The sequence below is a fragment of the Aythya ferina genome (genome assembly GCF_964211825.1).
Source record: "Aythya ferina genome assembly, contig: HAP1_SCAFFOLD_81, whole genome shotgun sequence".
NCBI classification, from domain to species: Eukaryota; Metazoa; Chordata; class Aves; order Anseriformes; family Anatidae; genus Aythya; species Aythya ferina.
In genome coordinates, this window is record NW_028181431.1 from 494,229 (window position 1) to 516,457 (window position 22,229).

At 45.4% G+C, this 22,229-nt stretch overlaps 2 protein-coding genes across 4 annotated transcripts; both read left to right on the forward strand.

Annotated features, from left to right (window-relative positions):
* The first annotated feature begins 1,368 nt into the window (after positions 1 to 1,368).
* On the forward strand, positions 1,369 to 21,117 carry LOC311428448 (zinc finger CCCH domain-containing protein 11A-like). Of its 3 annotated transcripts, none has more exons than XM_084539890.1 (8): positions 1,369 to 1,424; positions 4,781 to 4,833; positions 5,221 to 5,395; positions 5,595 to 5,714; positions 6,494 to 6,617; positions 7,048 to 7,250; positions 7,795 to 7,914; positions 8,420 to 8,463. In XM_084539890.1, the coding sequence occupies exons 3-6, from the start codon at positions 5,342 to 5,344 to the stop codon at positions 7,161 to 7,163; spliced, it is 414 nt and encodes a 137-aa protein (XP_084396016.1). In that variant the 5' UTR covers positions 1,369 to 1,424; positions 4,781 to 4,833; positions 5,221 to 5,341; the 3' UTR covers positions 7,164 to 7,250; positions 7,795 to 7,914; positions 8,420 to 8,463. The 3 variants fall into 3 exon arrangements, with proteins under 3 accessions (XP_084396016.1, XP_084396017.1, XP_084396018.1); XM_084539891.1 differs by lacking the exon at positions 1,369 to 1,424 and adding an exon at positions 3,375 to 3,481 and having other exon boundaries at positions 4,787 to 4,833; positions 5,218 to 5,395; positions 8,420 to 8,453; XM_084539892.1 differs by lacking the exons at positions 1,369 to 1,424; positions 7,048 to 7,250; positions 7,795 to 7,914; positions 8,420 to 8,463 and adding exons at positions 3,375 to 3,481; positions 21,026 to 21,117 and having other exon boundaries at positions 4,787 to 4,833; positions 5,218 to 5,395.
* On the forward strand, positions 15,780 to 17,818 carry LOC311428455 (uncharacterized protein; the record flags this gene model as incomplete). Its single annotated transcript, XM_084539899.1, has 4 exons — positions 15,780 to 16,127; positions 16,310 to 16,336; positions 16,720 to 16,782; positions 17,810 to 17,818. The coding sequence occupies exons 1-4, from the start codon at positions 15,918 to 15,920 to the stop codon at positions 17,816 to 17,818; spliced, it is 309 nt and encodes a 102-aa protein (XP_084396025.1). The 5' UTR covers positions 15,780 to 15,917.
* Positions 21,118 to 22,229: the final 1,112 nt, after the last annotated feature.

A 22,229-nucleotide genomic window follows, 5' to 3' on the forward strand; every position in this document is an offset into this window, starting at 1 on the left:
ACCCCCTCAGCTACATACTGCTATGAGGAAACTCAGATGTAAGAACACACTTAAATAACACCTCACCAGAGCTGTTGTGCTCCTGACCACCAAAGGCACCTTTTTCCAACACCGTCGTACTGGAAGTTGATGCAGCTGGTTCCATCCGTAACATGTGACTGTACAGTGCTGTAAAAGAACTATTTTTTCACAGCTTTGGAGAAAGTGAAGCAGAGAAAACCACGCATAACCACTGATACCTGGACCCCAAACTGCCACAGGCTGACGGTGATGCCCACTGGATATCTCCTGATACCCTGCTGCCTTCTGACTGCTCCAGCAGAAGTCCTGTTTTAATTAGCCAGCAGGTCCCTCTGAGGGAGGGACTTTGCTAAAACTCCTGCCGTAGGAAGTATCCTACGGGAGCCAAGTTGCTAAACTGATGTGTGGTTTTCCCTTAACCCCCTCACCCCTGACTTTCCAGCTCCTGACAGCACTGCCAACGTGTGCAGTGTCACCGTGTGCCATCTAGGTGCCAGCTGCCATGGTTTATATATTGTAAAATTAGTGATTTGGGACTCGTGAGCACTGAGGAGAGGCTAGCAATTGCTTAAGAGCTTTCCTTGTGTCGCTCTGGGGCAGGGAGATGGGTGAAACATCTTAGGCTTGAAAGTGATTCCCTGCAGAGTGACGTGCTCAGATCTGCACAACAGATCTGTCGTTTTGGTCACCTTATTAGATCCCTGCTTGAGAGGTTGCTTGCAAGAATCGATTCCTCTTCACCTTGATGTGTCAAGCTAAAGACAAATCTGTGCCGAAGCACTGTTTGATCAGACGAGTGCCTCAGTTCAGGATTGTTCTTTGACAGCTACAGAAACAGCAGGACGATCAGCGCCTTCAGGAACAGATGAATTTGATCTTGAGGCTGTCGTAAAACAGGTCCCTGAAGTCTGAAGACTCTTCAAATAGTTTGGGCCAGCAAGGAGCAGCTGTACGTGGCGGCTGCGGTAACTCGGGGCTCCGAGTCTCAGAGAGCGTGGTGAAAGGTGACCCCCAGCTGGCTGCTGGAGGAAGCTGAGGCAGCGTTCAGCTCTAACCTTTGCCTTCTTGGCTGGCATCTTTGCACTCCTGCTGTCAGTGGGTGTTGAGTGTCCTTCCCGGCAGCCTCAGAACGTGCCCTCAGATGTAGGCAGCATTTAGCAGCTAGAATTCCCTCAAATAGAAAGAGTACAAATGATGCGTTTTCTGCTTTTGCTTTGGAACTCTTAGCTTGAGGTTTTCCTGCAGGCCATGAGGTTTCTTGCAGCAGCAGGGATGAGTTGTGTTAGCAAGAGGCTGTTCTGTGCTTCGACTGTGGGAAGATGAATGGTTACGTGTGCACCGTTAAATATAACTTGACACCTAGCACACCGCACTTGCAGCCTGTGGGGTGCTTTAACAAGCAGGTAAATCAGCAGAGGCTGTTTTGCAGCCGGGGTGATGCTGGGTGATTAAAAAGCAGGGGCAGAACAAGGAGTTTCTAGTGTTTGTTCTTGCTTGTCATCCGACTCTCCACTTCCACTGTTCTTTAAAAAAAACAAAAACAAACAAACAAACAAATAAAAAAAAAAAAAAACAAGCAAGGGGTAAGCATCTTAATATCTTTATTATAAATGGAAGGCACAAAAGAGGCCAGCAACAGAGACTGTCCAAGAGAAATGCTTTGTGCTTTATAAACAAACAAGGAAGTACCCTTAGGTGGGTGTGATAATCCTCCTCTAATGCGTTTTTGGGGTGCAAAAATAGATTTGTTCCTTTCTTGCTCTTCTCTGCAGGACAAAGGCAGAATAGGCACTGCAAAGTTAGACCAGGGAGGTCAGTTTGTTCCGTACTGAGAAAGACAAGCCTGTAAAACAAACTAGACAGATTTTCTTTGTACTATTCATCTTCCTTCAGCAAAGGCAAAGCTTATGACACTTGTTGGTGTGTATTTCCAGACCCCCAGCTACTGGCACTGTAGCGCATCTCTAATTCTTTGGTACAAAAGGTTCAAAATCTCTTAATGCAAAAATTTTACCAGCACCCTGGAGCAAAAAAAAAGAAATCTAAAACCCTTACCAACTTCTATTACAGACCTGCTGAGTGCACCAGAGTTACTCATTTTTATTCAGGCTTTCAGGGGCAACTTCAGTTGGTTTAGCGCTTGGATTGCTATGTTGGCAGATGTCAGTTTAAAAAAAAAAAAAGCTTTTGAGGTCCTTTTTAAAATGAGACTGCTTTTTTGGAATTTGGAATACTGCAAGGTATCGTTGGTTTTGCTTTCTTCCCATTCCTTAGACCAGATCCATTCAGATTCTGAACAGCGTTCCCGGTGTGTTCAGGAAAATGGAAGGCAACAAGCAAAATGATGAGCTCCTTGGGCAGTCAAAAGAGCTAAATCTGGAGAGTGTTTTGAGTCAAACTTCCATGCTAAGGAGCACCAGTAATTGTTAGAAGTAGCTGCAGAGGAACCTGCATGGCACTGGGTGTGTTTCTGAAGGTGCTAAAGGTCCGAAGTGACGATTCCTACCCATACTAAAGAAGAGAAGGAAACCTTGCACTTAACTACTGTTTTTATTCCCTTTGTCCAGCAGTCAAAAGCAGTAACTAATATGAGAACCCAACTTTTCCTCTCTTTATTTTAGATTTGGGAAAATTCCCTGCCAAAACAATATTTCCTGGAAAATTCACTAGTGTTTGTGTGAGTAAAAGCTTCCAACCTTTTATTATTAATTTGTAAGAACTATTTCATCCACTTTTGTCCAGAAGAGTCAGAAATAATTTGCACAGAAATGTGCAGCGTTTTAATGAAAGGATTCAGAATCACTCTAATTTGAACTGGTTGCAGGTTTTGTGACATTTAGTGTCTTTAAAAAAAAAAAAATCAAAATTTCTGACTTCATATCAGAAAAAAAGAAAAAAAAATGCTTGTGGCGAAATAAAATCTGTTGCAGCTCTGCTCATCGAAAACTCATTGGCTGTTAAATTGGACCTAAGTCGTCTTCTCTAACCTTTCATGATCCTGCAGCAATGGCTGATGATGGATATATGGATTAGGGAACAGCACGTGATGGCAAACCTGTGGTATTTGCTACTGTACTGGGTCTGGCTGGAATGTTTACTTTCCCTGCAGCAGCCCATACAGTGCCGTACTCTGTACTTGTAGCTGGAACAGCAGTGTTATCACACCAGTGTTGTGTGTACTGCTGAGCAGCAGTGGCACAGCATTGGGCCTTTCTCTAACCCTCCTAGGGAGTGGGCAAAAAGGTGAGGAGAGAAACATCACTAGGGCAGCTGACCTAAACCAATCAAAGGGATATTCCATACCATGTGATGTCCCACTCAGCAATAAAAGGTGGAAACAGGAAGAAGAGGGGAGGGGTGGGCTCTCGTTGGGAAAACGTCGGTCCTCCTCTCGAACACCGGCTGCGTGCGTTGAGGCCTTGCTTCAAGGACGTGGTCAATCATGGCTCATTTGTGGGAAGTAGAGAGTAATTTCTTTCCTCTGCACTTCCATATAGCCTTCATTTATTTTGTTTGTTTGTTTTCCTCCCTTCTTTTTATTTTTCCTTTTCCCCTCCCCTTTCCCTTTTTATTTCCCCTTAGTTAAATTGTTTAGTTCATGGTAGTCTTTATTTAATTATTATAATTTTTTCCCTTTAATTAAATTATCCTTATCTCAACCCGTGAGTTGTTCTTTGCTTTACTTCTCCCCCTCCTCATCTAAAGGAGGGGGAGTGAGAGAGCGGTTGTGGGGTTTAGCTGCTCAGCACGGTAAAACCACCACAGCTACAGCGCAGAAAGAAAAACCAAATTGCTTCCAAAAAATCAAAGTAATTCAAAATCCTTGGTATCATGCAGCCGTGCCACTGGCAAAGTGAGCATTCCCCTGCCTCTCAAAGCTTGCTGTACCCTTGATCTGCTGTCTTGCTGCTGTTAATTGATTGCAACTCTACATGTCTGATCAGGGCTACGAGTTGTTCTCGATATGGAGATCATACAACATCTACTGTGCACGCTTGTGTGTATAGATATGTTTATCCTGTATGCATGTACATCCGTATGCATATTTGTGTGCTGGCCCCCAGATCCCTCATGTTACAAAGCATCGGCCTCGAAGGCATACTCATCAAAATCTTTTGCAGAGCCTCCATTTTTTTCTAGTTCCCTCAAAATGAGAGAATTTTTACGCGCTCTCTGTGTCGAAAAGGCAAAAATTCTGATTTTCACTGTCGCTCTCGCTAACTTTCTCTCACTCCCTCCTCGTGTGTGTATAAACACAGATGTGTGTATGCGTATGCACATCTGTGGATTTAGATGCACTGGTATGTTTTTTGCTGTACAGGTAATAAAGACGGGGAAAGGTTTTTGTGTTTTCTTAATAGGTGAAGAAATCTTGAAGACCAGAGATTGGAACATGCTGAATTTTAAATTAAAAAAAAAAAAAGAAAAAAAAAGTTAAATTGTCCGGCTGTGGAAGATGGAGCCTCATTTTTGCAGCCACTTTGAATCACGAGTTCATCTCTAAATGCGCTGTTTTTTTTTTGTTTTTGTTTTGTTTTGGTTTTTGTTTTTTATTTTTTTGAAGAGCTAACTAACCGTGGCTGCATCCAGTCTGAGAGAGCATTCAAATGGACTTGCTTCCTCTCTTAGTTATAAGCTGTTTAAAAGCGCATCCTATGTTTGAATTGTGGATGAGAGGTTCCCTTGGCAAAGTGAGGAGGAAAATTCTTCCTACCCCTTTATTATTAATTCACGGATTCAGTCTTGGTTCGGCCTACAGGAGCAGTTAACTGGAAGCCTTTGAAGATCGATAACTTTGCTGAGGTTGTCCAGGTAGGTGAAATCGAAGACCCACAGGGCCTGGAACGTGCTGTTTAATGCGTCCTAACTGTGTTCTAGAGAAGTTATTTGTAGCCATAGTTGATTATTGACTTGCATGTATCATCAGGTGGTTTTTTAAGGAGTGACTCCGTTTTCAGGCTTCCAGATGTGCTCCAGGTCATATTATTGAGGATGTGGAAGAGAACGCTTGCTGACAAAGCTCCTGGCAGCTTTACAGAACTTTAATATTTAGTTAGTTCATGTAACAGCTGATTTCAAGGCTTTGCTCTCTTTGAGAGACTGATAACTTGATTTGATTAACTGAAGAAAGCTGGAAAAATGTTTGTTCCTCATTATTTTTCACTTGTTACTTTCTTTCGGGTTACTTTTAAAAAGAAGATTTCACTGATCACAAGCCAGTAGAAGACTTTCAGCCCAAGCAAGGGTGAAGACAGCTCTCTCCAAGAGCAGAGGAAGTCCCTGTGGAGAGAACCCGAGCTTGTTAGCAGAACTCGTCGGCATGTCTAAACAAGGAGACGATTGCTACTTCTATTTCTATTCTACCTGTAGCAAGGTATGGCTGGCTTTCCTTTGCTTTGCTTTTTTCTCCCCTTTTTTCAGGAAGGAGTAGATTAGGAGGAGGAAGCACACTGGTCTTTGGTTAACTTGAGAACCAGATAGATTGTGAATTCAGTTGTAGCACCATTAGGCAGCAGCATGGCCATTTTTGAGGCTGTACTCTATTTTCCTTGTTGGTTTCCTTTTGGTTCCAGGGAGACAAATGTGCCTACCGCCACTGCGAAGCTGCTCTGGGCAATGAGACGGTCTGCAAGCTGTGGCAGGAGGGTCGTTGTTTCAGGAATGTCTGCCGATTCAGACACATGGAAATTGACGTGAGTGCCTAACAATGTGTTCTCAAAATAAATCCACAAAAGCATTTTTCAGTGCCGTAGGTGTACTGATTGTGCTTTTGCAGGATAGATTTGTTTGCTTCAAAATCATACTGGTTTCTGTTACCAAGAGAGGGGGTGGGAGGAAGCAGAGGGAAATAAAATCAATGCCTTAGGTATGTCTTAGCAAGATATTTGTTTATTTTTTTTTATTAGATGCTGACAGTTTTCTCAAGAGATGCAGAATAGCTGTTAAATAGACTGCTAAAACGTGCTGGAGCAGGGGGGTAATAAACAGGCTGTTCTATCCTCATGGGAGCAGGCTTGATAATGAACTATCAGGTGTCTTCTGACCCACAGTCCTTCAGATAACGCTGTTGTAGCTGCCTGGGGTAGGAAGTGGGGAAAGTTAAAGGTGCAGCAGAACTAAGTCTCCAAGAAGTAGTTCTAGACAGGGTTAACCTAGGCAATTTCAGATGTTCTTTTTCCCTCTGAATAATCCTAGTATAATCCTAGGTGTATTAGTTTAAGCCACCCTCAAGTGATGTCTGAGAGTGCCTGTCTTCTCAAACTGAGTGATGACCAAACTAAATGTGCATAGTGGTTACAGCTTATGCAAACTTTGTGAATATGCCCAGAAATACTACACTTAACTGAGAAACTGACCTTTGGAATGCTGTTTCAGCACTGTGTTGTGACAGCTGTCACGATCTGGAGCTGTGCATCTCTTTGCAAGCCTCAGGTGCATGTTATCACGAGCTTTTCTTTCTTTCTGTCTTCAGAAAAAGCGCAGTGAGATTCCTTGCTACTGGGAGAACCAGCCGGGAGGCTGTCAGAAAGCCAACTGTGCTTTTCATCATGCAAAGGGACGTTACATCGATGGACAATTCTTACCACCAAGCAAGAGTGAGTTTAGGTCCTTTTTCTTTAAGCGCTGAAGAATTAATTTTGAGTATTACTTAGTGGGTGCCAATCCTGTAGGGGGCGTCAGGTAACTGTTCATTTGTGAGGGCAGGAAAAGGTCTGCAGTCATAGGTGTACTGCACCGAGTGTACTGCTGGTGTTTGTTTTCTGCTTTCGTGCTCAGCTTCTCTTTGCTTTGTGTGATGTTTGCCTTGCAGTTTGCTTCCTGTTGTTTCCGCTTTTGCTGGGTGGTAGGGAGATGTGTTGTTGTTGGAAGGGAAATCATTGTTCACGGTGTAAGCAGTGATGGGATGGGCAAAAGGAGATGCTGAATTCGTTGTCTGTGCGGGTTATCTGCCTTTGCTACCATCTCTTTGCATTGTGGTCAAAGTTTTAAACTGCCATATTACCGATGATCCTCCTCTTCCTCTAGCTACACTGCCAAGTCCGCCTGAGTGCGCGGACGATGATCTGAAAGTGGCTCAGATGTCACTGCAGCAAAACAAACTTTCTGTCCAGTCAAATCCCTCTCCACAGCTAAGGGGGTGACGAAAGTGGAAAACTCTGAAAATGTCCCAAGCCGTACACACCCTCCAGTTGTAATCAATGCTGCAGATGATGATGAAGATGATGATGGTGAGCATGTTTTGGTTCTTGGAAGGAATTTGTGCTGTAAATGAATGTGTTAAATCTTTGGTTCTTGGAAGGAATCTGTGCTGTAAATGAGTGTATAAATCACAGATGACCTGAGGTCTGACTAGCGATAGGGCAGGCAGTCTGGCCAGGTCCCTGGTGGCTTTGTCTGGCAGTCAGTGGACAGAAGCTGAAACGTTGGAGGAAAGCTTAGAACCACTCCTGGCTTTAGCTGGTCTTTTGTGTAAAGTTCTATGTGAAACTAGGAAGGAAATTTCTTTTTTCTGTCTGAAGAGCAATGTGTTGTGTAGTAGTTAAAGCTGCAGAGAGAATCTAGAGTCCTAGATGTTTTGTCCTAGTGTATTCTACTTAGGAGTTCATCAGGTCAGTGTAGCTGTTTAAAAACAATCAAACAAACAAACAAACAAACAAAACAAAACAGCAACAAAGTTTTTTATATGAACCATGGGCTGAAGTGTCACTGCATGAGCTACGTAATCATGACCAACCTGGTCTATGCATAACTGAATCGATTTTTCCCCTTCAGACCAACTTTCTGAGGAAGGAGAAGAAACTAAAACTCCCGTCCAGCATCCAGCTGCGGAAGGCAAAAATGGATTACGGGTGATTTCCACTCGGAAAGGCAGTTCTATTACTACTAAACAAGGTATGCCAGCACCTTAGTAGGATAAATCAGAAGAACTTGACAGTTAAGTCAAAAGCAGCGTGGTGTAAAAACACAACAAAATGTAGGGGTGCTGAATGGAGTCGGTTATTTCCATGATCTCATTTCTGCCATTAATACCATCATGTGCCCATTGGGTCAGAAAGGTGAACTCCTTTTCTTTACTTTTGGAGAACAAAACAGGGCCACAGCATGGAGTTTAAATGGCTGCACGTGCAGCCTTGCAACCACTGCTGATAAGCCATATCTAACGATAGAGGGATCTAATATTGTGTAAATGGATTAAAATTAAAACTACATTTTGAACCCTGAAGGATGAAAGGAGGGGCAAAATGCCATTGGTTCTATGGCTCTTTCACTTGTGAGGAGTGTTGACAGGCTTTATTCGAAATACTTCAGAAAGTTCCTGAGCGCTAAGAAGCCTGAGGATCTGTGGTCCTCAGTGAGTGCCTCTAAGCCTGTCTCATGAACTGTTTCCTGTTTTCAGAGGGCAATCTGAATTTTGGAATAAAAACACTTGAGGAAATCAAATGGCAGAAGATGAAGGAAAAAAATAAGAGACACGGTGGTGAGTTAATATTGCCTACTTTCTTACCCTGTTCACGGCAGGTGATGGTGACTGGGAGCTGCTTGAGGGACAGACTTCCATTTTTAGCTGGGGGCATAAAGCAACCTGATTCTCAGCCAGCTGGTATTCTAAATGGGAGTCCAAAGGGCAACCAGAGGCAAATTAGTCACCTCTCTTCTTTACATGCTCTGCTTGCTGTATTTTTGACAGTAACAAATCATTTAAAGTTTTTTGTTCTTTGTGATAGTTTTTTATGTTGGGTAAACTTCCTTATGTTTTGGTTGCTCTGAACAGAAGGTTCTTCAAGATCTTCTCTTCGTCCCGTTGATTCTATGATTTTTCCTGCTCCAGAAGAGGAAAATGTCCGGACAGTGGTGAGAACTGTGACAGTGTCTTCCAAGAAAGGTAATAATGAATGCTTTTGTTTTGATTTCATTACTCCTAAACTGGAGGGTTAAGCAATAATTAAAACAATTCACCCATGTTAGCCTTCTGGTGCTGCCTTCTGTTCAAAACGTGCTTTTATGCTTAAAGTCCCTGGTTGTACTGGAAAGATTTGGTGCTCAGGTTAAGTGCAGTGGCAGGAGAAAAAAAAAAGTGTCAGTATGCCAATAGGGGGGTAACTGAAAAACAGAAGAGTAACGAGAAGAGCGAGCTGTAGAAGCCAGTGCTATATAAGAAGCAATTTCTGAAGCATTAAAAAGGCGTACAGTGGCAGGTGTGGACACAGTATGACAGGTGTTTGTGTATAAATTGTTTAGAGCTGTGCAAATGCCTTTTAAAGGGAAAAAAGTGTGGAAGTACTTTTACTCGTAGACATTCACCTTAGAAAGGAATATTTCTCAGCATTTGCACCTAAGAATATTCTGCTTGCTTATGCAGCTTTGTTCTGCACAAAGTATAGGTGTCAAGCAGACTCAGATTCACTCTCTACTATCTCAGCTGGAATTTGAAGCAAGCACTGAGACTATTAATATTTTTTTTCCATGTTAATTATAGTTAAAATATGAGTTTGTGTGGTCTAGCTGTCAAAACAGTGTCTGACTAGGGTTTTTTGGACATGGGCTAACAGGATAATATTTCTGTTGGCTACTGGTTTCTGTGAAATAGAAAAAAAAATTCCCTTTTGTTTTAGGGGAGGAACCTGTGGTTCGAGTAGATCTTGCTGATAGACAAGGAAAACGGAAAGCCTCCGCGGGTGAGAACTTTTTACGAGCTGTTACGTAGGTGCTGCCTTCTATATATGACTGCATTAAAGAGTATTTGTGATGTATGAAAGGAAAATACATTGCAGTGGAGATCTGTGTTGACGGCAGAAACGGAAAAAAAAAAAAAAAATCATTTAGCAGCTGAAAGGCAATTCTATGAAAATATGCTTGAAAAAGAGAAGCTTATTGTTGACTGTTCTCAAACCTTCCTGCAAAGAAAAGTTCTTACAATATTCCTTGTTTTCTCTGAAGATGATGTAGGCAGCCTTCCAGTGAAGCGCAGCCTTGCTGAAAGGCTGGGGAAGAAGGTAGAGGCTCCGGGAAATGCTGACAAAGCACCCAAGAGAGAGACAGGTACTAAACGGGCATCTGGATTGGATTCCTGGGTTTCGTATTTAGTCTTTCTGTTTGTCCTTTTCCAGTGATGTTTCTTTTTGCATGTTGGCTGAGGTCGTAATCACTGGGATTCAAAGCTACCTTTCCTGTCTTGTTTTGAAATGTGAACCTGAAGTTGACATTATGCAGCCTCCCTAATTCGTTCTTTTTCTGTTTTGCAGTTCGAGTTCCCAAGTCTCTGAAGGACAGGCTGGGATTACCTCCTAAACAGACCAGTACTGAGAGAGGTAACAGCTAGATCTTAAATATGCTTTCTCCTCCGTCCTTTCCACGAACTTGGACTGCTTTCATACATCCCTACAAACTAATTTAAACGAAAACAAAGAACTGACGCCTCTTGGTTGAGTGCTGAAGCTCTTCTGACAGCCACTATCAGAACTCTGGCTCTAGGTGTGTGTTTATTTTCTACTTGTGCCTTGTCGAGGTTTTTAGCTGCTTCTGTGAACCGTTACGTACAATTAGAATAGAACCACTGCCAGGAGCAGGAATTTGAAATGCAGTCTGAAAAAGTAATAAAGTAAAGCAGCATTTCTGTGTAGCAGTTCTCTCTGGATAGGGCTGGTCTTCAAAATACAAGTGGCTCAGAGGAGGAGGAGAATGTTGTTCTAAGGATATTGTTCTAAGATGCATTATTGGGAACGCTCAAGATGAGTTTTCCTTAGTGCTCTGACAAATTTTGGAGACTTAAAATATTGCTGGACTCTCTTTAAATGTTGGTGCTTCTCCTCATTTCTTGATGATGACAGGGAAGGCTGCTAAGCCGATGGGAGAGATCCATGTGAAAACACTGGAGGAAATCCGTCGTGAGAAAGCTCTTCAGAGACGCGAACCTCAAGCCAAAGCCGAGGCTGAAGGGCACGGTAAAACTGAAGATTCCAGCGCAGGGGCAAGAGCTGCTCGTGCAGGTCGCATGCAAACTTTCTCTGAAGCCTTGTCTGAAAAAAAGAATAATCGCTTGGTAGAAGAGAAGAAAAAAGCAGGAGAATGCCATAGCAAGAGCAAAATTCAGGGTGAGTCCAAGAAGCAGCTCGCTCTGTCCGGGCCCAGCAAAGGGCAGGCGAAGGAGCCGGCAGGAAAAGTCAAGCCAGAAGGAGAAGTGCGTGTTAAAACCTTGGAAGAAATAAAGCGTGAGAAAGCTCTGCGGATGCAGCAGAGTGAAGGAGATGTGCCAGCTCCCTCAGCACAACCCGGACCTGCCCCAGCAGAGCAGAAATCTTTATGGAGCACAAAACTAACAGGTAATAAGATGCTTTAATGCCTGCCCCAGTGAGGTGCTTCCCATATTGAGCAAGTTCAGTTTGCTCAGGATCTGCTTCATGGATAAATGCTGAATGGCTTGCACATTGTAGCCTTTCTCTCTCTCTCTCATGGGACACAAGGAAATAAATGCACAAAGGAAACAAGTACCCAGCTTTCTTTATTTCTGCCGTTGACAACACTTTTTTTTGTCTTTTTTTAAAGCACCTGAAAAAGAAGAAAAGAAGGCAGTGGAATTGAACCGGCCTTTTCCTAAACTTTCCTCTGGACCTGATGTACAGGTGAGTCCTCTGTGAAGACACACATACATTCGTACAATTTCTGATAATTCTGACAAGTTTTGTTACTCACCGTGTGCCACCCTCTTGAGTGTGTTCTTACCCTTCAGCAGCTGGTAGGAGCTGCAGTGCAGTCTAAATCCTATCGCCAGCAGCATTTCCAGACAACTCTGTAATCCTCAAACTTGGAATCAGTCTGTTTATACCACAGCAAGAAAGAAACCCTGTTAGCACCAGCTGAAATCTACACAGTTAACGTGGAGGGAATTCTTTTTGTTCTTACTGACTTGATCTGTCAGACATGAAGGATTTAATACAGAAGGCCAGAGTTCTGTGTTCAAGGAAATCAATCTGTCAGTGGATACTGTATAGGGGAACTTGTATGACTTTCTGCTGCTTAAAAAGAATGTGATAAATAGATGTACAGCAGAACACCCTAGCTGTTTAAAGAAGCTTGCCATAGTGGATATTGCAGATATGTGAGACTGCGTCCATAGTAAAGCATGGCTCTTGTTACAGGCAGAATTTTATGGGAAAACAAACAAACAAACAAACAAACAAAAAAAAACAACAGTAACCTGAACGAGATTAATATGCTGTTCCACATCAAGACCATTTTGGAGGGATTGCTGATCAGATTTTCTTAACGAAATCTCCACGGATTTTATTTATTTTTTTTGTCCTATTCATGCACTACTTTTCTTTCCTTCTAGCCCACTCGGCAGAGTGGAACTCGTAAATGTCCAGAGAAGAGCTTTGAAGAGAGACGGTGGGAGAAGTGGCAACAGAGAGAACAACAAGAGAAGCTTCGGCAGGAGGAAGCTGCTGTCAAATCTACTGCTGGCTTCTTTAATACTGAACCAGCAGGGAAAGTGGCAGCTCAATTTCAGGGCCAGGAAGCTAAAAGTAAGTGTTGAAGGTTAAGAGTTACTTAGGTTGTCTTCTGAAATACAGACAGAAGATGACAATTCTCATGCTGTAACTCTGGCTGGGTGCATTTTGCCACGCAGTGCTACGAAGCGAAGGGTGTACTTTCTTTTTCTTAGTTTGTTTCTTTTCCTGCCAGCCAGATGTTAGGTAAGGAACGGGAGACTAGAAAATGACACTACAAATGTGGACTTTGTAGAACAACTTAACTGTGGGACATCACTGCAAGGGAGAGGAAGCTGGTACAAGAGTTGCATACACTCTTGTCCTACTATAACTGCTGCTTTTTCCTTTCCTAGCGGGAGCGGGACTTTAAATATAAAAGCTGTCTATATTTGTGAACCTAGCTTGCACTTAGGATTGCTATGTGTCTGAGGTTTCCCTTGTCCTGGATTATTATTTACTGTAGCTCTTCGGTTTCTTTGTTCCTTTGTATGGCTTGTTGGTAGACAGAGTTTACTATGTGGAAAAGATTCCTGAGAATCCAGGCAATGGCGGTGTAATTGTGCTGGCCAAATGCATTTAAGTGTGTAGAAGGACTGTGGAAATGATTAAGAGAACCTGGATTTTTCCTGAGGCAGAGCAAGACTGTATCAGTTCTCTCTTCCTTTTACTCTAGCCAACTTTATGACATCTGCGAAGCCTTCGCGTGGGAAAGTCACTTTCCCCAAGAAGAAGGCACTGAAACGTAAGGCACCTGGGAGTTACCCGTCTGCCATAGCAGCTGTGGAACTACAGACTGCCTTTGATGCTGACATGATGGGACCTCCAGCCAGAAAAGCAGCCATGGTAAGGCCAGGGGCTAATGCAGCGATGGATCCCTTGTTAAATTTCTACCCTCCTCTATTTGAAAAGGTGGAAAACTCAAACGTTCTGCAGGCCTTCTGTTTCCTTAGAAATCCAGTAGCTGTCTCCAGGATGCTTGTAGAACCCTTCTGTATTTATGAGATGAATGGCACTCTTTAACCGGTACTCTGATGCTGTGATTTCTCTGGTGTGGGGGATTTTGTCCATTAATGCCATGTTCTTAAAAGACACCAGATCGTGAGTAACCTCCAGGTGAATGTGAACTTTCTTCAGGAGCACCTTGGTTTTGTATTTTGGCCACGGCTCCGCAATGCCAGAGGAGAAGCAGTGTGGAGGAAAAAGCTATTAAGGAATCTTTTACCCATGTGTCATAAATACTGTTTTGCTGCTTTCTAGGGTGTTTCAGACGTGCCGGAGCACGTCCCAGCCATCAGACTTGAAGAAAATCCCCAAAACAGGTGACAACCCCAACTTGTTCTTTTTCTTAATCAGTGTATATCCCCAGGGAAACATAAGTTCTGTCACATGTGGGAAAAAATGAGGGTTCTGAGATAATTGAAGCCAAAATCCATCAAAGGAATAAGTCACCTGAAACCACTTTCTAGCAGCTAGCAGGATTGCTTAATTAGGCTTTCTTGAAATGCTGCAAGTCAGCACAGCTTTCCGGTGACTTCTTGGGTTGTCTGAATACCTGAACGAGGATGAGGTGAAGTTCTACTTCCTCGTGAGGTGATAGATGATGAGTAGTGTCCTCTGCCTTTTGGTCCTCAAGAATGCCACCTCAACTCCAGGTGCCCTGGCTTCACAGATAAACCCCCAGACTGAAAAATGTACCTGGTAACACATCGGGCTCTAAATGTAGCCCTGGGTTGATTGATAACAATCCCTGTGTAAGATTGAAGCATAGGAGGGCTTGCCTACAGTTTTAAGAGCCGGTTTGCAGGAAAAGGATTTCCCGTTAAGAAATGGCATATCCTGATTGTTCTTTCTTGCTCTCCCAAGACCTGAAGTGCGTCTTGGAAGCCCTGAAAGATTTGAGGAGCAGATGGAGATGGATCTCGAGACCTCGACCTCAGCTTCTTCCCAGCCAGAAGAGGCACGGACACGCTGGCTGAGTTCCACAGGGAACGTGCCCTTATCTGCGGATGAAGATTTTGAGAAGCTACTTTGGGAAATCTCAGGAGGCAGACTGGAAGCCGAAATCGACTTAGACCCAGGGAAGGACGAGGATGACCTCCTCCTTGAACTCTCCGAGATGATTGACAGCTGAACTGCGTAGTCCTAGGGTATAATTAAAAAAAAAATAAAAATTAAAACTGTTCTTCTTGTTGGATACCCCGAGGTGATCCTTTTTCTAACTGAGGCTTTGCAATGAGACTTAAAGCACAGTCCGAAGTGGTAGAAATTGGCAGGATCTGCCCTCAGTTGTCCTAAATTTCCCTGCTGGTCAGAGTTAAGGTCTTGTGCATCCATTCTGTAACTATAGGTGGTTACCTTCGATATCGAGAGGACAAAGCACTTCTTTTGGCACAGAAAGATCTCCATTGGCACGCCATGGTGGCTGCAAATCGATCTGATGGAGCGATGCTCTGAAGGCTTAAATGTAAAGCTTCTTCCTTCCTCCGCCCTTGGCACAACTCGATGTTGGGCACATTGTGAAGCTTCGGTGTTCTGATTTCTCGGACAGTTGATAGCCAAATCCTGGAGTTACTATGTCAACTCTTGACTTTTACTCGTGTATGCCATTGTTTTGACTGTACCCGTGTCAGATGATGAAGCTGTAGGGGTGGGAGGGAGCAGAATCGTTGTTCCAGTGTGTTGTGGACCAAACTTGCTGCCAGGAATGGGGGTGGGGGTCAGCCCACCCAGCCTTCCTTTCAATTATCAGGGAGGATCAAATGGTGAAAAGCAGCAGCTCTGCCATGCGGCTCCACTACCCCCACTCCCTTCTCTTGTGCTATACCAAAGTTCCCCCAGGCTTTGGTTGGTGCTTTTTGCCTGTGTGAGGACTCCGGGGCGAGCAGTCGGGACTCTGCCGCAGTCACAGGGTCGATGAAGGGTTGTTTAAGTGCCTCTTGGTTTTAAAAGTTGCTCCCCTGAGCTGCTGGCTCTGCTGCCTGCTACAGCAAATGTTCGGGTGCCATCAGCATCGCACTTGGGCGTGGGCACTGACCCTGCGGAGGACAGAGCTGAGATTCGGGTGTATTGTGTACCCTGCCACCAGCCATCGTTTTTTTTCCCCTAGCAGATCAATTTTGAATTATTTTCCGAACTTTTCGCGGCACGGTAGGCACTTCCCGCTATGATTTGTGAAGCTGTGGGGGCCCTCAGGCATTTGCTGCTGGCAGAGGAAAAGCGCTTGTCGAATTTGTTGTAAATACTTAATGTTTGGACAAAACCACGCGTCTCTGTGTGTGTGTGTGTGTGTGTGCTGTGACGCCCCGGCCCCACCAGGGAAAACCTCCGCCGACGAAACTGCTGCTGGAGCTCACGCAGGCCTTCATCGTGCCGAAGGACTTCACGGGGACTTCTGGCGGCTCAGAAATGGGGGAGAAAAAGCAAACTCAGGAGGAGGAGAGCTCAGAGACTGCGCCCACCTGCCCTCGCTTTCCCTTCACCCCAAGAAGCCCTGTTCTACCATCAGCCTTCGCCTCTTCTGCCTGCGGTGCTGGGAGCGGGAGCGGCGAGGCGGCAGCAGCCATGGCGTACCGCGGGCAGGGCCAGAAGGTGCAGAAGGTGATGGTGCAGCCCATCGTATCCTTCCTGCGGCTGGGGGGTGCCGGGGAGGTGGGTGGGGGGCGGCTCGGACCTCAGGGGGCTCGGCCCGGGCCTTGAGGCCTTGTCGCGGGGCCCTGAGGCCTCGCTGTGGGGTTTGGGGCCTTGTCCCGAGCCCGGAACTGTCGTCCCCGTGCTGAGCCCTTAACGCAGCGCCCCAGAACCTCATCTTCCGCTACCTGCAGAACGTGAGTACCGCGGGGAGGGGGCGGGGATGGGGATTTGGGGAGTGTGGGGGGAGTGGGGAGGGTCTGGGGATTCCCCTCGGTGAGTTTTCGGCTCCTGGCTGTGTCCCGGGACGGGTTTGTGGGGGATGGAGAGCTGTGCGGTGTGCTGGTGGGCACAAGGAGCCCGGCATTTCCCCCTCGTGTAGCCGGGCGTGCAGGGGTGTTCCCTTGTGACTGGAAACGTGTTCTTCACCAAACGTGTAGTATTCACCCGATGGTATAACGCTCAAATGTCAGATTGCACATTGGAACTGCCCCTGAGAGTTGCTCCTCGGAGTGTTTGGGAGCTGAACAAAAGTGCTCAGTGTTTGTGGCCCGACTTACTCTCCTCCTTCGTTCTGCAGAGGTCGAGGATCCAGGTGTGGCTCTATGAGCAGGTGAACATGCGGATAGAAGGCTGCATCATCGTGAGTATCCGCACGTCCCCATGTTACATCTTTCATTTTGCCTCATTCACAGTCGTGTTTTTTGGTCAAGAAAAGTTATCACAAGGAAAAAGAGATTTGTACTTCTCTGCCTTTCCCCTCGCCCTGCCCTTCCCTCCCGCTCCTGAGCCCTTCGTCAGGCCTTGCTGGGCCCTCTGTCCGGCTGTCTGTCCGTCCATCCGAACCTCTGGCCATCTGTCCCACCACCCTGCCCCGTCCCTGCCCTCTCCCTAAGGAAGCAAAGAGTCCCCGGTCTGCCTTCATGGGGGGGGCGAGGGGGGAGGGAGAGGGGAGGTTCTGCTGAGAAAAAAATGAAAGATTTCCCCCTTAACGGGCGCCTTGCGAGTTCTTTCGAGTTCCAACCTTCTGCCTTCCTTCCGTAGCAGTGCCTCTAAGGGGTGCGCTGTAAGGCAGCCCTCATCTGGCGCGTTGCTCCTCCGTTCCCCCAAGGAACTGCCTTCAGGATCTGACTAACTCTGGATGCACCCGGTTGTCGCCTTAATTTCTCCTTTAGCTTGCTGAAAACAAGCCGGTTGGGTGACCTTTTGCGTTTCTCGCTTAAAATTTGGATCGAGGAGGTCTGTGTTTCCTTACGCTGATGTCCACGCTGAAGGTGCAGAAGGGTTCCGTGCTGTTGCTTGGGTCAGCCTTGTTGCCAGGTTTGGAATGTTTAGCCTACCGGTGCTTCGGTGCTGTTGGGCTGCACTCAGAGTGTGAGCTCTGGGCGTTATTTCTCAAATACTGCGTTATTTGAGCGTACAGACCCGAGATATTCTGCGGAGAGGTGATTTAAGGCACGTCAGAACCACCGCTGCGGCGTGTGCCAGCGTCGGACGCCCGTTCGAGTGATCGGGCGGAGCAGGTGAATTGAATTTGGTGCTGGGTGGCGAGGTGGTGTTGGGGGAAGAGCTAGGCTAAGGAGAGCTTCCTCTTGCTCTGCCCCTTCCCATCTCAAATGGCCGCTTCCTGGGGAGATGGGTTCGTTGGGAGGTTAACTACAACGTTACAGTGGGGATGAGGAATCACCTTTAGTCCCGTAGGTATTTGCTGCCAGGCCGCAGCATTGATTTCAGAAATTGTATTTAAAAAAGGGAAAAGAAAGGAAAGATGTATTCTTTAACATACTCTCTTTTCTCGGAGAGTAGATGGAGGAGCTTCAGCCGTGCCCTTCCTCCGGAAACGATTCCCAGTGTCTGCTCAGACACTGAGGAGGAAAATGGAGGAGAGCCACCCGATAGAAATAAAGGAAAGAAGGGGTCATGGATTAAGGGAAAAGCACTACTTAAAAAATTGGTGCTCTCTAAAAACGGGTTAAGGGTTTGGGACCTGCAGGTGCTGCCTACACCTGTGTGCGTTGCAGTCGTGCCTGTTGCCACTGAGCAAAACGGGGAGAGCTGCTTTGTCGAACGCGGCGTGTTAAAGCACGTGCCACTGCCTGGAAGAAAAGCACGGACTTCCCTCGTGTGGGCCTTCTTCCCTAGCGATCTGTGGTTTACCTGATGGTTTCCCATAAGCTGAGAATGTTTAAAAGAAAAAAAAAAAACAAAAATCAAAAACCAACACCAACGTTGAGAGTGGTGAAGCAGATCCTCACGTGGGGACTCAGAATCAGCGGTGACATCACCATGCGAAGCATTGTGTGTGCTTCGGGTTGGGGCTGCTGCGAGCCTCGCAGCGGGGAGGGAGAGCGGATCCGGGGTGCCTCTGTGTCAGCCCTCTGCCCTGGTGGCTTTGTGAGCACTGAGAGTTTGACTCCTGTGTTCCCAGCTTTCGCTTCCGCACCTGCGGTGTGGCAGAGCCAGCGAGCTGCTTGCTCAGCTGGAGGAGGAAGAGGAGTGACCTCAACATTGCCGAGGTAAAGCACAATTATTGAAAAGATTTGGCAAAGATGTGGGTTGTACCAGCGCGGCTGCTGCAGCTGCAGCAGATCCTGGAGCATTGGAGAAGATAGAGAGGGTTTTCTTCATGAAAAGAATGCTGTTAAAAGTGTTTTCATGCCAGAAATTAGGATAAACGCCTCTGTTGTTTGACATCCTCTATTGAGCTGGCACATTGGCATTACAGCGTACCTGGCACGCTGTTTGTATTAAAAAAAAAAAGGTATTTTATTCAGGGCAGGCCAGAAACCTGCCTTGGCACTTGCACATCGCAGCAATGCTTACAGACCCTGCATCCTGGCTGCCAGGCCAGGATCTAAATCCGATGGTGCTGTTGGTAAACTGAAGCTCAGGAAGCGCTTCTGGGTTTTTTTGTCCTTCCATGTGAATTTTTACCCTGTGAAGATGGTGTATTAAGCTATTTTCGTAACAACAAATAGGTTTAAAAGCAGTTTCAGTTTAACATCTACACGCTTGGGTGTTATTAACAGAGCTTTGTATACTGAGCTGGTGCTTGGTAGGAGAAAAAACATCAATCTTACCTGGGAAACCTGGACCCCCTCAGCTACATACTGCTATGAGGAAACTCAGATGTAAGAACACACTTAAATAACACCTCACCAGAGCTGTTGTGCTCCTGACCACCAAAGGCACCTTTTTCCAACACCGTCGTACTGGAAGTTGATGCAGCTGGTTCCATCCGTAACGTGTGACTGTACAGTGCTGTAAAAGAACTATTTTTTCACAGCTTTGGAGAAAGTGAAGCAGAGAAAACCACGCATAACCACTGATACCTGGACCCCAAACTGCCACAGGCTGACGGTGATGCCCACTGGATATCTCCTGATACCCTGCTGCCTTCTGACTGCTCCAGCAGAAGTCCTGTTTTAATTAGCCAGCAGGTCCCTCTGAGGGAGGGACTTTGCTAAAACTCCTGCCGTAGGAAGTATCCTACGGGAGCCAAGTTGCTAAACTGATGTGTGGTTTTCCCTTAACCCCCTCACCCCTGACTTTCCAGCTCCTGACAGCACTGCCAACGTGTGCAGTGTCACCGTGTGCCATCTAGGTGCCAGCTGCCATGGTTTATATATTGTAAAATTAGTGATTTGGGACTCGTGAGCACTGAGGAGAGGCTAGCAATTGCTTAAGAGCTTTCCTTGTGTCGCTCTGGGGCAGGGAGATGGGTGAAACATCTTAGGCTTGAAAGTGATTCCCTGCAGAGTGACGTGCTCAGATCTGCACAACAGATCTGTCGTTTTGGTCACCTTATTAGATCCCTGCTTGAGAGGTTGCTTGCAAGAATCGATTCCTCTTCACCTTGATGTGTCAAGCTAAAGACAAATCTGTGCCGAAGCACTGTTTGATCAGACGAGTGCCTCAGTTCAGGATTGTTCTTTGACAGCTACAGAAACAGCAGGACGATCAGCGCCTTCAGGAACAGATGAATTTGATCTTGAGGCTGTCGTAAAACAGGTCCCTGAAGTCTGAAGACTCTTCAAATAGTTTGGGCCAGCAAGGAGCAGCTGTACGTGGCGGCTGCGGTAACTCGGGGCTCCGAGTCTCAGAGAGCGTGGTGAAAGGTGACCCCCAGCTGGCTGCTGGAGGAAGCTGAGGCAGCGTTCAGCTCTAACCTTTGCCTTCTTGGCTGGCATCTTTGCACTCCTGCTGTCAGTGGGTGTTGAGTGTCCTTCCCGGCAGCCTCAGAACGTGCCCTCAGATGTAGGCAGCATTTAGCAGCTAGAATTCCCTCAAATAGAAAGAGTACAAATGATGCGTTTTCTGCTTTTGCTTTGGAACTCTTAGCTTGAGGTTTTCCTGCAGGCCATGAGGTTTCTTGCAGCAGCAGGGATGAGTTGTGTTAGCAAGAGGCTGTTCTGTGCTTCGACTGTGGGAAGATGAATGGTTACGTGTGCACCGTTAAATATAACTTGACACCTAGCACACCGCACTTGCAGCCTGTGGGGTGCTTTAACAAGCAGGTAAATCAGCAGAGGCTGTTTTGCAGCCGGGGTGATGCTGGGTGATTAAAAAGCAGGGGCAGAACAAGGAGTTTCTAGTGTTTGTTCTTGCTTGTCATCCGACTCTCCACTTCCACTGTTCTTTAAAAAAAACAAAAACAAACAAACAAACAAATAAAAAAAAAAAAAAACAAGCAAGGGGTAAGCATCTTAATATCTTTATTATAAATGGAAGGCACAAAAGAGGCCAGCAACAGAGACTGTCCAAGAGAAATGCTTTGTGCTTTATAAACAAACAAGGAAGTACCCTTAGGTGGGTGTGATAATCCTCCTCTAATGCGTTTTTGGGGTGCAAAAATAGATTTGTTCCTTTCTTGCTCTTCTCTGCAGGACAAAGGCAGAATAGGCACTGCAAAGTTAGACCAGGGAGGTCAGTTTGTTCCGTACTGAGAAAGACAAGCCTGTAAAACAAACTAGACAGATTTTCTTTGTACTATTCATCTTCCTTCAGCAAAGGCAAAGCTTATGACACTTGTTGGTGTGTATTTCCAGACCCCCAGCTACTGGCACTGTAGCGCATCTCTAATTCTTTGGTACAAAAGGTTCAAAATCTCTTAATGCAAAAATTTTACCAGCACCCTGGAGCAAAAAAAAAAGAAATCTAAAACCCTTACCAACTTCTATTACAGACCTGCTGAGTGCACCAGAGTTACTCATTTTTATTCAGGCTTTCAGGGGCAACTTCAGTTGGTTTAGCGCTTGGATTGCTATGTTGGCAGATGTCAGTTTAAAAAAAAAAAAAGCTTTTGAGGTCCTTTTTAAAATGAGACTGCTTTTTTGGAATTTGGAATACTGCAAGGTATCGTTGGTTTTGCTTTCTTCCCATTCCTTAGACCAGATCCATTCAGATTCTGAACAGCGTTCCCGGTGTGTTCAGGAAAATGGAAGGCAACAAGCAAAATGATGAGCTCCTTGGGCAGTCAAAAGAGCTAAATCTGGAGAGTGTTTTGAGTCAAACTTCCATGCTAAGGAGCACCAGTAATTGTTAGAAGTAGCTGCAGAGGAACCTGCATGGCACTGGGTGTGTTTCTGAAGGTGCTAAAGGTCCGAAGTGACGATTCCTACCCATACTAAAGAAGAGAAGGAAACCTTGCACTTAACTACTGTTTTTATTCCCTTTGTCCAGCAGTCAAAAGCAGTAACTAATATGAGAACCCAACTTTTCCTCTCTTTATTTTAGATTTGGGAAAATTCCCTGCCAAAACAATATTTCCTGGAAAATTCACTAGTGTTTGTGTGAGTAAAAGCTTCCAACCTTTTATTATTAATTTGTAAGAACTATTTCATCCACTTTTGTCCAGAAGAGTCAGAAATAATTTGCACAGAAATGTGCAGCGTTTTAATGAAAGGATTCAGAATCACTCTGAATTGAACTTTATCTGGTCTGGTTGCAGGTTTTGTGACATTTAGTGTCTTTAAAAAAAAAAAAAATCAAAATTTCTGACTTCATATCAGAAAAAAAGAAAAAAAAATGCTTGTGGCAAAATAAAATCTGTTGCAGCTCTGCTCATCGAAAACTCATTGGCTGTTAAAT

Coding starts and splice junctions, on each gene's coding strand:
- LOC311428448 (XM_084539890.1), top strand. CDS start 5,342: ATGTCTAAACAAGGAGACGATTGCTACTTCTATTTCTATTCTACCTGT. Junction 5,396..5,594: donor TCTATTCTACCTGTAGCAAG/GTATGGCTGGCT, acceptor TTTTGGTTCCAG/GGAGACAAATGTGCCTACCG. Junction 5,715..6,493: donor TCAGACACATGGAAATTGAC/GTGAGTGCCTAA, acceptor TTCTGTCTTCAG/AAAAAGCGCAGTGAGATTCC.